Source organism: Saccostrea echinata, unplaced genomic scaffold, assembly GCF_033153115.1.
Source record: "Saccostrea echinata isolate AGI-Se365-2 ecotype Australia unplaced genomic scaffold, CSIRO_AGI_Sech_v1 ptg000051l, whole genome shotgun sequence".
Classification (NCBI taxonomy): Eukaryota; Metazoa; Mollusca; class Bivalvia; order Ostreida; family Ostreidae; genus Saccostrea; species Saccostrea echinata.
In genome coordinates this window covers 8566057-8579412 of record NW_026889800.1, presented here as the reverse complement: position 1 = coordinate 8579412, position 13356 = coordinate 8566057, and the positions used below count along the sequence as shown (strand labels likewise).

The window sequence follows — 13356 nt, the reverse complement described above, 5'->3', positions numbered from 1 at the left end:
AAACAAAACTTTAATAATTCATGGTTTGTTCTCCCTGGGGCCTAAGAGGTGGGGTCAAAACAATAAAAAGTAATACAATCTTTAAAATCATACTCCTGAACATCAAACAGTCAAACTGTTGGTATGACTATATTAAGCAATAAGATCAAGGCCGTAACTAGGCACAAATTTTTAGTGAGGTAATGGTTCGGGTAGGGGGGAAACCCGATTCCTAAGTGGGTCCAGGGTAGTGTCCTGACCGGGGGGGTGTTCCAAAACCTCAGTGGGTTTTAGCAAATTAAAGACTTTAATCTTCGAAATCTTTCAGATGCTTTGAAATTTTTTTTTACATTCCTCTTAGACTATAATGAAGCACCTGAATTACAGGAATTGAAACAAAAATTGAAAGTTAAACTCGGGTACCTGTTAGAGGTAGGTAGCTTTGAAATCTGGTACCTGTTAGAGGTAGGTAATTTTAAAATCTGGTACCTTATAGAGGTAGGTAGCTTTAAAATCTGGTACCTGTTAGAGGTAGGTAGTTTTGAATTCGGGTACCTGTTAGAGGTCGCCCGCGTGGCGCAGTGGTTAGAGCGTCTCCTCTAGAGTCGCGGAGTAAGGAGTTGATCCTTACGTCGCGGGTTCGAATCCCACTGTGAGACGTGGAGACCGGTCCTTCGGATGAGACCGTATAAACCGAGGTCCCGTGTCGCAGTAGGTGCTGGCACGAAAAAGATCCCTCACTGCTCAATGGTCGTAAGTGCCGAGTATAGGACAAAATTTGCAGCTCTCCACCGGCAAGTGGTGGCGTCTCCATATGAGTGAAAAATTCTCGAGAGGGACGTTAAACAACATACAAGCAAACAAACAAACCTGTTAGAGGAAGATAGCTTTAAAATCTGGTACCTGTTAGAGGTAGGTAGCTTTGAAATCTGGTACCTGTTAGAGGTAGTTAGCTTTAAAATCTGGTACCTGTTAGAGGTAAGTAACTTTAAAATATGGTACCTAATAGAGGTAGGTAGCTTTAAAATCTGGTACCTGTTAGCGGTAGGTAGCTTTGAAATTTGGTACCTGTTAGAGGTAGGTCACTTTGAACTCTGGTACCTGTTAAAGGTAGGAAGTATCATAACTTGATACATAATGTAGTACCTGTTAGAGGTGGGCATGTTTCATTTTCTTGGGATCGTAACATAAAGGGTACTTAAGTCTAACACGATGCTAAATGTATAGTGTTTGATTTAATACCGTAACTAAAAGCGTGCTTAGATATGACAACCTTATCAAAACTTAGGCGGTCGGTAGAGGTGACTTTAGTATGTCTTAACTTTTATACACATGTTTAGAATATTAAAAGTTGATTCTCGGCGTTAAAACATTCCTTTATTCATATTACACATTAAAGAAAATAAATATCACTATTAAATACTGGTTTAAGAATTTTAGTTTTTTTCATGGGGGGGGGGGCATACATATAGATGCCGAATTTTATTTTAGGGATAGTTTTGAAATACTAGTTGGACCTATATTATAAACGCTATCATTATTAGTAAATTGTACAAGGTTATCATGGAATTGTTATGTTCACTGTGAAAATATGAAATGAAATATATTTTTAAAAAACAGAAAAATTTTCGGTGAATTAGAATATGATGACTAGAAAGCTAAGAGTGTCTGAAAATTAGACTAAATGTAGAACACAGCAAGCACGGATTGAGGCAGGGGTTCACCACCGTCAGAGAGAGAGAGAGAAAGAGAAAGAGAGAGAACTTGGAGACATTAAAAAACACTTCCTTTCGACCCTTGATTAAATTGTAAATAAGTAAATAATAAAAGGTCTATGAAGAGTCTTTGCACACCGGCATTCGCTGATACATGGAGGGGGATTTAAAATTTCCTAATTTTTTGTACTTTGATTTATAGGCTAAAGGTTTCAATTTCAAGAAGAAATACGTTCGGTTATCGTGCCATATGTCTGCGAGAATGACAAAGCGAGTAAACATTTGTCAAAAGAAAAGAATAACAACAAAAGGTAACTGAAAACATCACAGTCTCGAGTGATAAACAAAAGGTGTGTATTTACAAAAATAAATAAATAAATAAAAATAAATATGTACATAAAATTATATATATATATATATATATATATATATATATATATATATATATATATATATATATATATATATATATATATATATATATATATATATATATATATATATATATACATACATGTATATATAAAATTATATAATTTAAAAAATAAACTTCATCATACATTTTTTGTGGAGAGAGAGAGAGAAAGAGAGAGGGCTCCGTAAGACTCTTTTCAAGTAAATATTATATAATGTTAAAATTATTGTGACGATACCCCTTCGCCCCCCCCCCCCCCGTTCGAATGCACTATATGCTCCCAAATCAACAATTAGAGGACTTTAATTGTCTATCTCCCTTTATTTTTCTTAATTATTACGTTTTACATATTAAATAAACATTAACCTTTCTAGAGAACGATCGATGTGGAACTTTTAATAAGGGTATAAATTCATGGATATCACCGTTGTAATGCGAGATAACTCGTACGCACTTATGGAGAGATAACTCCTGCCAGCCACCCTGCAAGCGGTACCAGATAGCCTCAACCTGAAATTACGCCCCACGAAATTTGGTTTGTCCTTGAAAATTTATCCCCACTATTTAAAAAGATACCACAGAATTAACGAAGAAAATTAGCGATTTTTGTAAACAACGCATACAATAAACATACTGTTATATTTCACTTAGTAAAGGATTTAATACTTTATTATTTAAAGATTATCTTTTCAGGAAATAAATTGGATTAACTCGGGAGTAAGAGCTTATAGTAGATCTCTGATGTCAGTCTGGTCAGACACTTCATGTTCATAAACAAACTATAGATGCCAACAACACGTAGATACAAAAAGTTCCCTTTTACACAAATCTGCTGTATATTTTTATTATTCAGAGGGCTGGTTGGTGGACAGGGAATGCCTACCTTTCCCAAGCAAAATATCCTAAAACCGGCGTCTTCAATCGTGCGTGTTTCTGTCTGTTTCACTTGTATTCTCTACTGAATTAGTTAGTTTTAACACTGTTCGTTATCTTCACCTTTTTTTCATTTTATCTAATAGGGTTTATTCAAAATAAACATAAGAATTTATCATTTACATAGATTAAATTGCCTATCAATGATCCATTAAATGTGATATCGACTCTACTATGGCTAAAGAAAAGCACATTTTGTTGTTGATGCTATGGATACTTATAATTAAGGTACGTAATAATTCGTGAAATTGCTAAAAGTAATTCATTACATTTTAACAAACAATTATTTTATAACGTATTTCGACCACTTTTGAATTGTCGACGGATTTTTTCCGTTATTTCCCGATCACGACAAGGAGCACACGGCGGGTGTGACTGGTCGGCAGGGGATGCTCACTCCTCCATGGCACCTGATCCCACCTCTGATGTTTTGGAGGTCCATGTTTGCTCTGCACCTATCTTGTAATGTTTAATAGACGTTTGAGCTTGAATACTGTTCGTTATCTCCATATATTCCAAGAAAGCAAAGTGCGACAGTCATTGACCTAAAACAAAGAAATGTTTAATAGAGTGATCATTTTGGTTCCATAGACCAAACTTCTCTTACATTTCCCTAACCGTTCACGTTAGCTCAGTTGGTAGAGATTTCGCTTCGTGATCGGAAGGTAGTGAGTTCGAATCTCGGCCGCGACTGACCAAAGTCGATAAAAAATGGGTAGCCACTTTTCCTTCGCCATGCGCTCGGCACTTTGAAGTGAAAGTTGCGGGTCCTTCGGATGAGACCTTAAAAACCGAGGCCCCGTGTCACGGAAGGCGTTTTCACGATAAAGACCCCTCATTGCCCAATGGCCCTGATCAAAATTTGAAGCCCTTCACCAGTATATGGTGACGTCTCTATATGAGTGAAAAAACAACATACAATCAATCAATCAATCTTACATTTCCAAGTATCAATCTTGTATATCAGTGATGCATTCATTTTCCAATCTCAATAACAATTATTTAAAATGATATAAATGAATTAGGTGAGCATGGACTAGAATATCTAAAACTACGATATTTTTAACTAACTAGACATCTTTTAATGTGGATATGTAGATACCTTATATCTAATACAGAACAGCCATTTGGTCACAATGTTTTTCTACACATTCGTGAAAATCTTGTAAATATTCCAAATCACAATTACATTTTTGAACATGGTTTTCAAGGTGGCAGTAGGGAGGATAACTTTTTTCATGCACATAGATGAAGTAAAGAGTCCAGGTAATAAACTTCACGGGGGAGGCTGTTGTCAGGGTGTGACGGGTACCCATTGTACCAAGTTGTGTAATCCTGTACTCACCATATGCCTTAAGTAAGTGATGTTTGGCTTTAAAACTTAAAATTTAAATAACATTGATTTTGCAGGTAAAGGATTCTATTTTTTCTTTGCCACAGAAACAATCACCATTCCTGTACGTCAAGTTTTACCACAACATTAAACATGAGACGACAAGACGTCTTTTATGGTTCTAAAGTTGGGAACACAACAAACCCGCAGTTTTTAGAAGTTGATTCATGGGTATAACTACTTTCATACAAATTGTTTGTCAGGCCATCATTAGAATATAGTTTTGTTGCCCTCTCTAGACCGACTGACTAAAGACGGCCCGATCAAAACTTTTTAACCCCCCATGAAACAATTATTTTTTTTAATCATTCCGAGATTTTCTAATCCCATAAATAACTATTTTATTAAAGTTTTTTTCCCTACCTACCTACCCAATTTTTTATCCTTGGTCGGGAGAGGGCAAGCAAGCATTATTTTAAAGATGCCCTCAGTATGAATATTATATAAAACATTTCTTTAATTTTTTAACGGTTTTGTAGATCCTATAACTATTTTCAAACTTATTTACTCAGAATAAATATCTGGACAAGATATCCGTGAGAGTGGTAGATTTACAACACTCCTCCTCACCACTCATCTACCAGACAGAGTTTGCCGATTACAATCTTCAAATAGGAAACAACATACTTTCACAACATTGGCGACAAAAAAATTTGGTGGCAAGTTATTTCTCGGATAAAAATTCTTTTTTGTAAGTTGTTCTTTATTCAAACCAACTGAATAAACAACCATCACAATCGTACATTAACTTAAAACACTTTTTTCCTTTAACAAAAATGTCGAAGAAGTTAAGCTACATATTACTCCTATTTCAGTATCCAGATAACGTACAAGGCCTACTGTTCTGAGGGTTACTTTAGTTCAGACTGTACAGTTAAGCTACATATTACTCCTAATTTAGTATCCAGATAACGTACAAGGCGTACTGTTCTAAGGGTTACTATGGTTCAGACTGTACAGTTTAGCTACGTATTACTCTCATTTCAGTATCCAGATAACGTACAAGGCGTACTGTTCTAAGGGTTACTATGGTTCAGACTGTACAGTTTAGCTACGTATTATTCTCATTTCAGTATCCAGGTAACGTACAAGGCGTACTGTTCTAAGGGTTACTATGGTTCAGACTGTACAGTTTAGCTACGTATTACTCTCATTTCAGTATCCAGGTAACGTACAAGGCCTACTGTTCTAAGGGTTACTATGGATCAGACTGTACAGTTTAGCTACATATTACTCCTAATTTAGTATCCAGATAACGTACAAGGCCTACTGTTCTGAGGGTTACTATGGATCAGACTGTACAGTTTAGCTACGTAATACTCTCATTTCAGTATCCAGATAACGTACAAGGCGTACTGTTCTAAGGGTTACTATGGTTCAGACTGTACAGTTTAGCTACGTATTATTCTCATTTCAGTATCCAGGTAACGTACAAGGCGTACTGTTCTAAGGGTTACTATGGTTCAGACTGTACAGTTTAGCTACGTATTACTCTCATTTCAGTATCCAGGTAACGTACAAGGCCTACTGTTCTAAGGGTTACTATGGATCAGACTGTACAGTTTAGCTACGTATTACTCTCATTTCAGTATCCAGATAACGTACAAGGCCTACTGTTCTAAGGGTTACTATGGTTCAGACTGTACAGTTTAGCTACGTATTATTCTCATTTCAGTATCCAGGTAACGTACAAGGCGTACTGTTCTAAGGGTTACTATGGTTCAGACTGTACAGTTTAGCTACGTATTACTCTCATTTCAGTATCCAGGTAACGTACAAGGCCTACTGTTCTAAGGGTTACTATGGATCAGACTGTACAGTTTAGCTACATATTACTCCTAATTTAGTATCCAGATAACGTACAAGGCCTACTGTTCTGAGGGTTACTATGGATCAGACTGTACAGTTTAGCTACGTAATACTCTCATTTCAGTATCCAGATAACGTACAAGGCGTACTGTTCTAAGGGTTACTATGGTTCAGACTGTACAGTTTAGCTACGTATTATTCTCATTTCAGTATCCAGGTAACGTACAAGGCGTACTGTTCTAAGGGTTACTATGGTTCAGACTGTACAGTTTAGCTACGTATTACTCTCATTTCAGTATCCAGGTAACGTACAAGGCCTACTGTTCTAAGGGTTACTATGGATCAGACTGTACAGTTTAGCTACGTATTACTCTCATTTCAGTATCCAGATAACGTACAAGGCCTACTGTTCTAAGGGTTACTATGGTTCAGACTGTACAGTTTAGCTACGTATTACTCTCATTTCAGTATCCAGGTAACGTACAAGGCCTACTGTTCTAAGGGTTACTATGGATCAGACTGTACAGGTTAGCTACGTATTACTCTCATTTCAGTATCCAGATAACGTACAAGGCGTACTGTTCTAAGGGTTACTATGGTTCAGACTGTACAGTTTAGCTACGTATTACTCTCATTTCAGTATCCAGATAACGTACAAGGCGTACTGTTCTAAGGGTTACTATGGATCAGACTGTACAGTTAAGCTACGTATTACTCTCATTTCAGTATCCAGATAACGTACAAGGCCTACTGTTCTAAGGGTTACTATGGATCAGACTGTACAGTTTAGCTACGTATTACTCTCATTTCAGTATCCAGATAACGTACAAGGCCTACTGTTCTAAGGGTTACTATGGTTCAGACTGTACAGTTACCTACATATTACTCTTATTTCAGTATCCAGATAACCTACAAGGCCTACTGTTCTGAGGGTTACTATGGATCAGACTGTACAGCTCATTGTCCTGGTAATCCACAGAAGTGTGTCGTCAACGGTCATACTTACTGTAAAATGGGTAAGCTGAAAACATTCAATTAGTCCATGTGAATTGCGATGAAAAAGAACAATACATTATAAAAAGTGGTATACCTGTAAAATGGATAACTATAAAACCAACTTACAATTGCTAGAACTGTGCTACAGTCATTCTACAAAAACTAGATAAAAATATATCATGTTGCTTCACAAATTTATACCGTTGTAATATCATATTTATGATTTAAAGATCGGTTTCAACCCTATGACTAGACATTAATGCATGGTGGTTAGAGCGTCTGCTCTAGAGTCGAGGAGTAATTAAGGAATTGATCCTTACGTCGCGGGTTCGAATCCCACTGAAGGACGTGGAGACCGGTCCTTCGGATGAGACCGTATAAACCGAGGTCCAGTGTCGTAGTAGGTGCTGGTACGAAAAAGAACCCTCAGTGCTCAATGGCCCTGAGTGCCGAGTATAGGTCAAAATTTGCAACTCTCCACCGGCAAGTGGTGGCGTCTCCATATGAGTGAAAAATTCTTGAGAGGGGCGTTAAAAACAAACAAACAAAAATCAGAATTTAACTTCCGTAATTATAGATTTTTTTTCATTTACAGTAAAAATAGTTTTATTTATTTGAAAGCTAAATATTTTATACTTTTGATAAAATCTTAAAACAATCTTTAATTACATCTTTGCAGAAAATTTCAACTTTTATTGCTAAAAATTAACTCTCTTAACGATTAAGTTCCATAAACTTCCATAACAATTTCCTCCGAATTTTTAGTTAATATCAGATTCGTGTCAGACTTCAAAAACCATGTTATTCCGTTCTATACTCAACACCAGAAATCAAAAATAATAGGTCAAATTCATGTTAATTTCTTTTATTGAACTAGGTAATAAGTCCTATGTAAGCACTGACTTCCATAACATTCCCTTTTAACCGTGGATATATCGAAATTGTTACAAGAAATATGAAGATAGATTTGTGAACAATGCTTTTTAACTACACTGTTATGTCCTTAAGAAATCAATTTTGTTCAACTGGCTATTTGAAACAATTAATTTTTCATGTTTTATATCCCGAATTATCATTTTATCGAAGATTGCCTTACCATTGTCATTAAAAATCCATACATTAGTATTAATATTATATATTGAAAAATCTAATTGTGAAAATAAAGGCTAATAAAAGCTACCATTTTATACACCAAACTTAAAACTTGAAATGAAATCTGGGGAAATGGCACCAGAACAAGCAAAATAATGTACAGTTATTTTTCAAAAGTATCTTTGAGCACTAATATCTAGATAACTGAAAATGCTGCACCAAATAAAATGTTTAGTAATTTGATTAAAGTAACTGGAAAACCTGAAACAGTAAGGGAGTATAATGAAGAATATTGATCATATAACATGCAGTTAAGTCAAGCATCACTATATATATTGTAGGATGGCAGGGAAATAATTGTGATGAAGATATCAACGAATGTGCTAATCGACGGTTTTGTGGTCATGGTACCTGTACAAACACAGCTGGTAGTTTCCATTGTAAATGTCCCTCCTCTGTTTACGGTCTGAAATGTCAGCTGGATGAGGATGAATGTCTTCTGGAGCCGTGTAATGGAGGAGAGTGTGTCAACAAGATCGGAAGTTACACATGTCAGTGTAGAAGCGGAACAACTGGTAAAAACTGTGAATCGTTGACTGCTCACCAATGTCACAGAGATACGTGTAATAATCATGGACAGTGTCATGTTAAGCATAGCAACACCATGTGTACGTGCAACAATGGATATACCGGTACGGACTGTTCCATAAGAAACTCGTGTGCTCATAATCAGTGTCAGAATGGTGCTACATGTGTGATATCTGGAACAAATTACATATGTCATTGTGCGAAAGGCTACATGGGAGAACTTTGTAATAAAGTTGCTTACTGTGCAACGCTTCCCTGCAAAAATTCTGGATCTTGTATTAATACAGCTTTTGGATATAATTGTTTATGCACTGATCATTTTATGGGACAGAACTGTAGCACGTACGATTACTGTTTTGGACAGAACTGCAATAACCGAGGACAATGTCTAAACAGACCAAACGGTTACACTTGTCAGTGTAGGACGCAGTATCTTGGTAAAAACTGTGAGCTGAATAATTATTGTCATAGTAATCCATGTATACACAACTGCTCAAATACAAACACTGGCTATACTTGTCATTGTTCATATGGCTTTACGGGAGATCTTTGTGACAAACGTGATTATTGTGCTAGTAATCCCTGCCAAAATTCTGGACTGTGTAGTAATGGTGATTCTGGGTATAATTGTTCTTGTATTGTTCCTTTTTACGGTCAACACTGCACTGAGTATGATCATTGTTTTAATCAAACATGTAGTGGACATGGAATCTGTCGTAAGTTAATAATCCCATCAAATGGGCAGAACTACTACTTGTGTGAATGCGATGCTGGATGGACTGGGTCAGAATGTCAGTTTTATAATTACTGTCACAATATATCTTGTTCTAATCATGGAACATGTTTTAACAGTGGTACTGATTTTTTATGTGTATGTATTCCTGGATTCTCGGGAAGAATGTGTGAATCAACTCAGTATTGTAAATCATCGTCTTGTATTGCTCCAAGGGTCTGTAAGGAAAGTATAATGGGATATTCGTGTGAATGCCCATATGGGGTTGTAGGAAGCAACTGTGATAGAATTGACCACTGCTTGAAAAATCCATGTGGGGATCATGGTACTTGTAACGACAAAGATATCGGATATAACTGTTCTTGTTACATTGGGTGGACAGGTGCGTCATGCGATGAGATAGATCATTGTGCAAATACTTCCTGTCAGAATGGTGCACTTTGCAATAATAATTTGTTCAACTACACTTGCTCCTGTAAAGACGGATTTTATGGTCGATTTTGTGAAATCACAGACTATTGTTACAATAATTCATGCATTAATAATGGGACATGTCACAATCAGGCTAACACATTTACATGTTCGTGTCCTAGTGTGTGGACAGGGCAGCTGTGTGAGAAGGAAAATCTGTGTTTTACTTCTCAGCCTTGTGGACAACATGGTCATTGTTTGCAAGTTGATATGCAAGTGAAATGTTCCTGTTCAGCGGGCTGGATAGGAGAAAATTGTACAATTAAAGATTACTGCTATAAATCTCCTTGTGGTTCTATGGGAACCTGCCAGAACTTAGAAGATTCTTATGTTTGTAACTGCCATCCAGAATGGACGGGTAAAAACTGTGAAGCTTATGCGTGCAGAAACAATACGTGTCTTCACGGAAGTTGCCATGCCGCTAGGGATACTCTTTATTCCTGTGACTGTGATCCAGATTGGATTGGAGATGATTGTGATGTAGTGAATCCGTGTAACTCTACGTCATGTGAAAATGGTGGAAAATGTGTGGCCCATTTATTTACTCCACCATTAAATTCAAATTCTTCTATAGAATCAATTGTTAATGCTACTGCATCATGCAGATGTGTAAATGGATGGGAAGGTGAATTTTGTACAGTTGATGTTGATGAATGTCAGCAAAAAAATCCTTGCCATGGGCAAGGTTCTTGTTTAAACAGTGTTGGCGGATTCACTTGCAAATGTGAGCAGGGCTTCATTGGCATTGATTGTGCTGTAGATATTAATGAATGTGCATCGAATCCATGCCATAACAATGCAACCTGCGTCGATGCTGTTGACGGTTATACATGCTTATGTTCGTCGTTTTTCCAGGGTGATCTGTGTGACAAAGATATAAATGAGTGTCAGTATTTTGTATGTGGGTCTCATGGCACTTGTATCAACAAGTATGGAGATTATAAGTGTATGTGTGCACCAAGCTGGACAGGTCGTCATTGTGAAAGTCACATCAATTCGTGTTCTCTTGACCCTTGTAAAAATAATGCAACATGTTTTGATGTAGATGATACATTCTTCTGTACATGTGACGATCGGTTTACTGGGCGACATTGTGACATTGATGTGAACGAATGCAAGACTAGAACGCCCTGCAAAAATGGCGCATTTTGTTCAAATACATATGGGTCATTTTATTGTACATGTCCCAAAGGGTGGAGTGGAGAATTTTGTGAAGAAGACATAGATGAATGTCAAAACAATGTTTCTTGTCCAAGAAACACTACCTGTGTTAACAAAATAAACGGATTTGAATGTAAGGATTGCTCTATTTTTCATTGTCTGAATGGGGGAAAATGTCTTGATACAGAGCGGGGGCCAGTCTGTAAATGCACACAAGACTGGACAGGAGCTCAGTGTAATGAAATCAATTTCTGTAAAGACGATCCATGTGGGACACTTCAGATCTGCATCAATGAAAAAAGTACCTTTACTTGTGAATATCACTCCTGCAAAAGCTCTCCTTGTAAACATAGTGGTAAATGCATTGAAAGGGGCATTGAATATTACTGTGAATGCAAATCTGGTTGGAAAGGAATATTATGTGAGGAAAAAGACTACTGTGCAGTAAACGTTTGTGAAAATAATGGAACTTGTCATAATGGAAACTCTTCCTTCATTTGCATTTGCTCCGAAGACTGGTATGGAGAACGTTGCGAGCTCTATAATTTTTGCTTTGACCATCCTTGTAAAAAAGTTGGAGTTTGTCAGAATTTGTTAGATACATATTTTTGCGATTGTCCACAGGGTTGGATGGGTAGGGATTGTGAAATATATAATCACTGTGTAAATTTACCATGCAGAAATGATGGTATTTGTAACAACAAGAATACGTCCTACACATGCACTTGTCCAGGTGAATGGAAAGGAGTCAACTGTGAAGAATACAATAACTGTTTCAGTTCACCCTGTCACAACAATGGGACTTGTCAGAGTGAAAAAAATTCCTTTTCATGTTCCTGCTTACCGGGCTATTTAGATAAAACATGCGACGTGTTCAATCAGTGCCTCTCAGACCCATGTCAAAATAATGGGACTTGTATAATGAATCAGACTAAGTATGAATGCCGATGTCATGGCGGGTACATCGGGACACAATGTGAAAAGGATAGAGACGAATGCAAAATGAATCTTTGTCCGGCAAGGTCAACCTGTTTTAATCAAGATGGTGGATATTTGTGTTTATGGGAGCGGAGGAAGAAGAGGGAATACATTTCAAAAGGTTAATTATAAATCTTGTTTATTTCAGAAGTATTTCGGGATTAAAAAGTGTTTTGAAAACATAATCTGTTGAAAATCATAATCCAACTGAGTTCATGAAAAGAGTTTTTACACGGATATTTTTATTTATTTTTTTTCTTTCTTAAAAATGTTTGTTGTAGTTTAAATGCAATTGTTTATTCTGATAGGGTTGAAATATGGTGTCCTAGAATTGCAGTATTCTATAGACAAGAGTGAATTACACAGAAACATAGTCAATGCTGAACGACTAGTCGACGAAAAGCTCTGTCAAACGAGTCCAACGTTGTTCCAACCAACATCATTGGTATCAGAAGGGTAATCTGCTATTTTTAAATTATGATGTAAAAACTTTAAGATATTTTTATGACGTTAACTTCAAGGCAAAATTTTGAGACTGAAAGTTTCTTTAGCAAATTAAATATTATCATTTACACAAAATACCAGTAAAGTATTTGATGTTTTCTGACTTATCCTGCTTTCCTTATTTGGCTTTAACAGGGGGTTGATCAGCGCCCCCCCCCCCCCCCGCACCCCCCCCCCCATTTTGGTCTTCCCCGCATTCTTTTTATCATAATTTGTCACAACAATCGACACCGAGACTCTTTTGGAGCTTGTTTTTTTTCCTTGTTTTTATATTTTTCTATTATAGCTTTACATTATTTTATTATGAATTATCAGTATGTTTTAAAACAGTATCGAAAAATAATAAGGGAATATAAATAATTTGATAGTTTGGTCTTTTTAATTTCAGGACTAGCAAACTGTACCTACATTTTAACTATCGGTGCAATGGGGTAGAGGACCACTTCTGATGATGTTTATGCGACCACTCAGTTTAATTATACTAGTTCTTTAATGTATAAATTTACCTGTTTTATGCTGTATTAAATATATTGAACTAAACTGATTGATTGATTGATGATTCATTTGAGAATGATTGATTTCATTTAAT

At 36.4% G+C, this 13356-nt stretch overlaps 1 protein-coding gene across 1 annotated transcript; it reads left to right on the top strand.

The window, feature by feature from the left end:
• Positions 1 to 4241: 4241 nt before the first annotated feature.
• On the top strand, positions 4242 to 13231 carry LOC133203548 (neurogenic locus notch homolog protein 1-like). The gene is made up of 7 exons (XM_061339318.1): positions 4242 to 4399; positions 4483 to 4606; positions 4948 to 5126; positions 7142 to 7260; positions 8674 to 12384; positions 12572 to 12719; positions 13156 to 13231. Exons 1-7 carry the CDS (start codon positions 4242 to 4244, stop codon positions 13214 to 13216), a joined length of 4500 nt encoding a protein of 1499 aa, XP_061195302.1. The 3' UTR covers positions 13217 to 13231.
• The last annotated feature ends 125 nt before the right edge of the window (positions 13232 to 13356 follow it).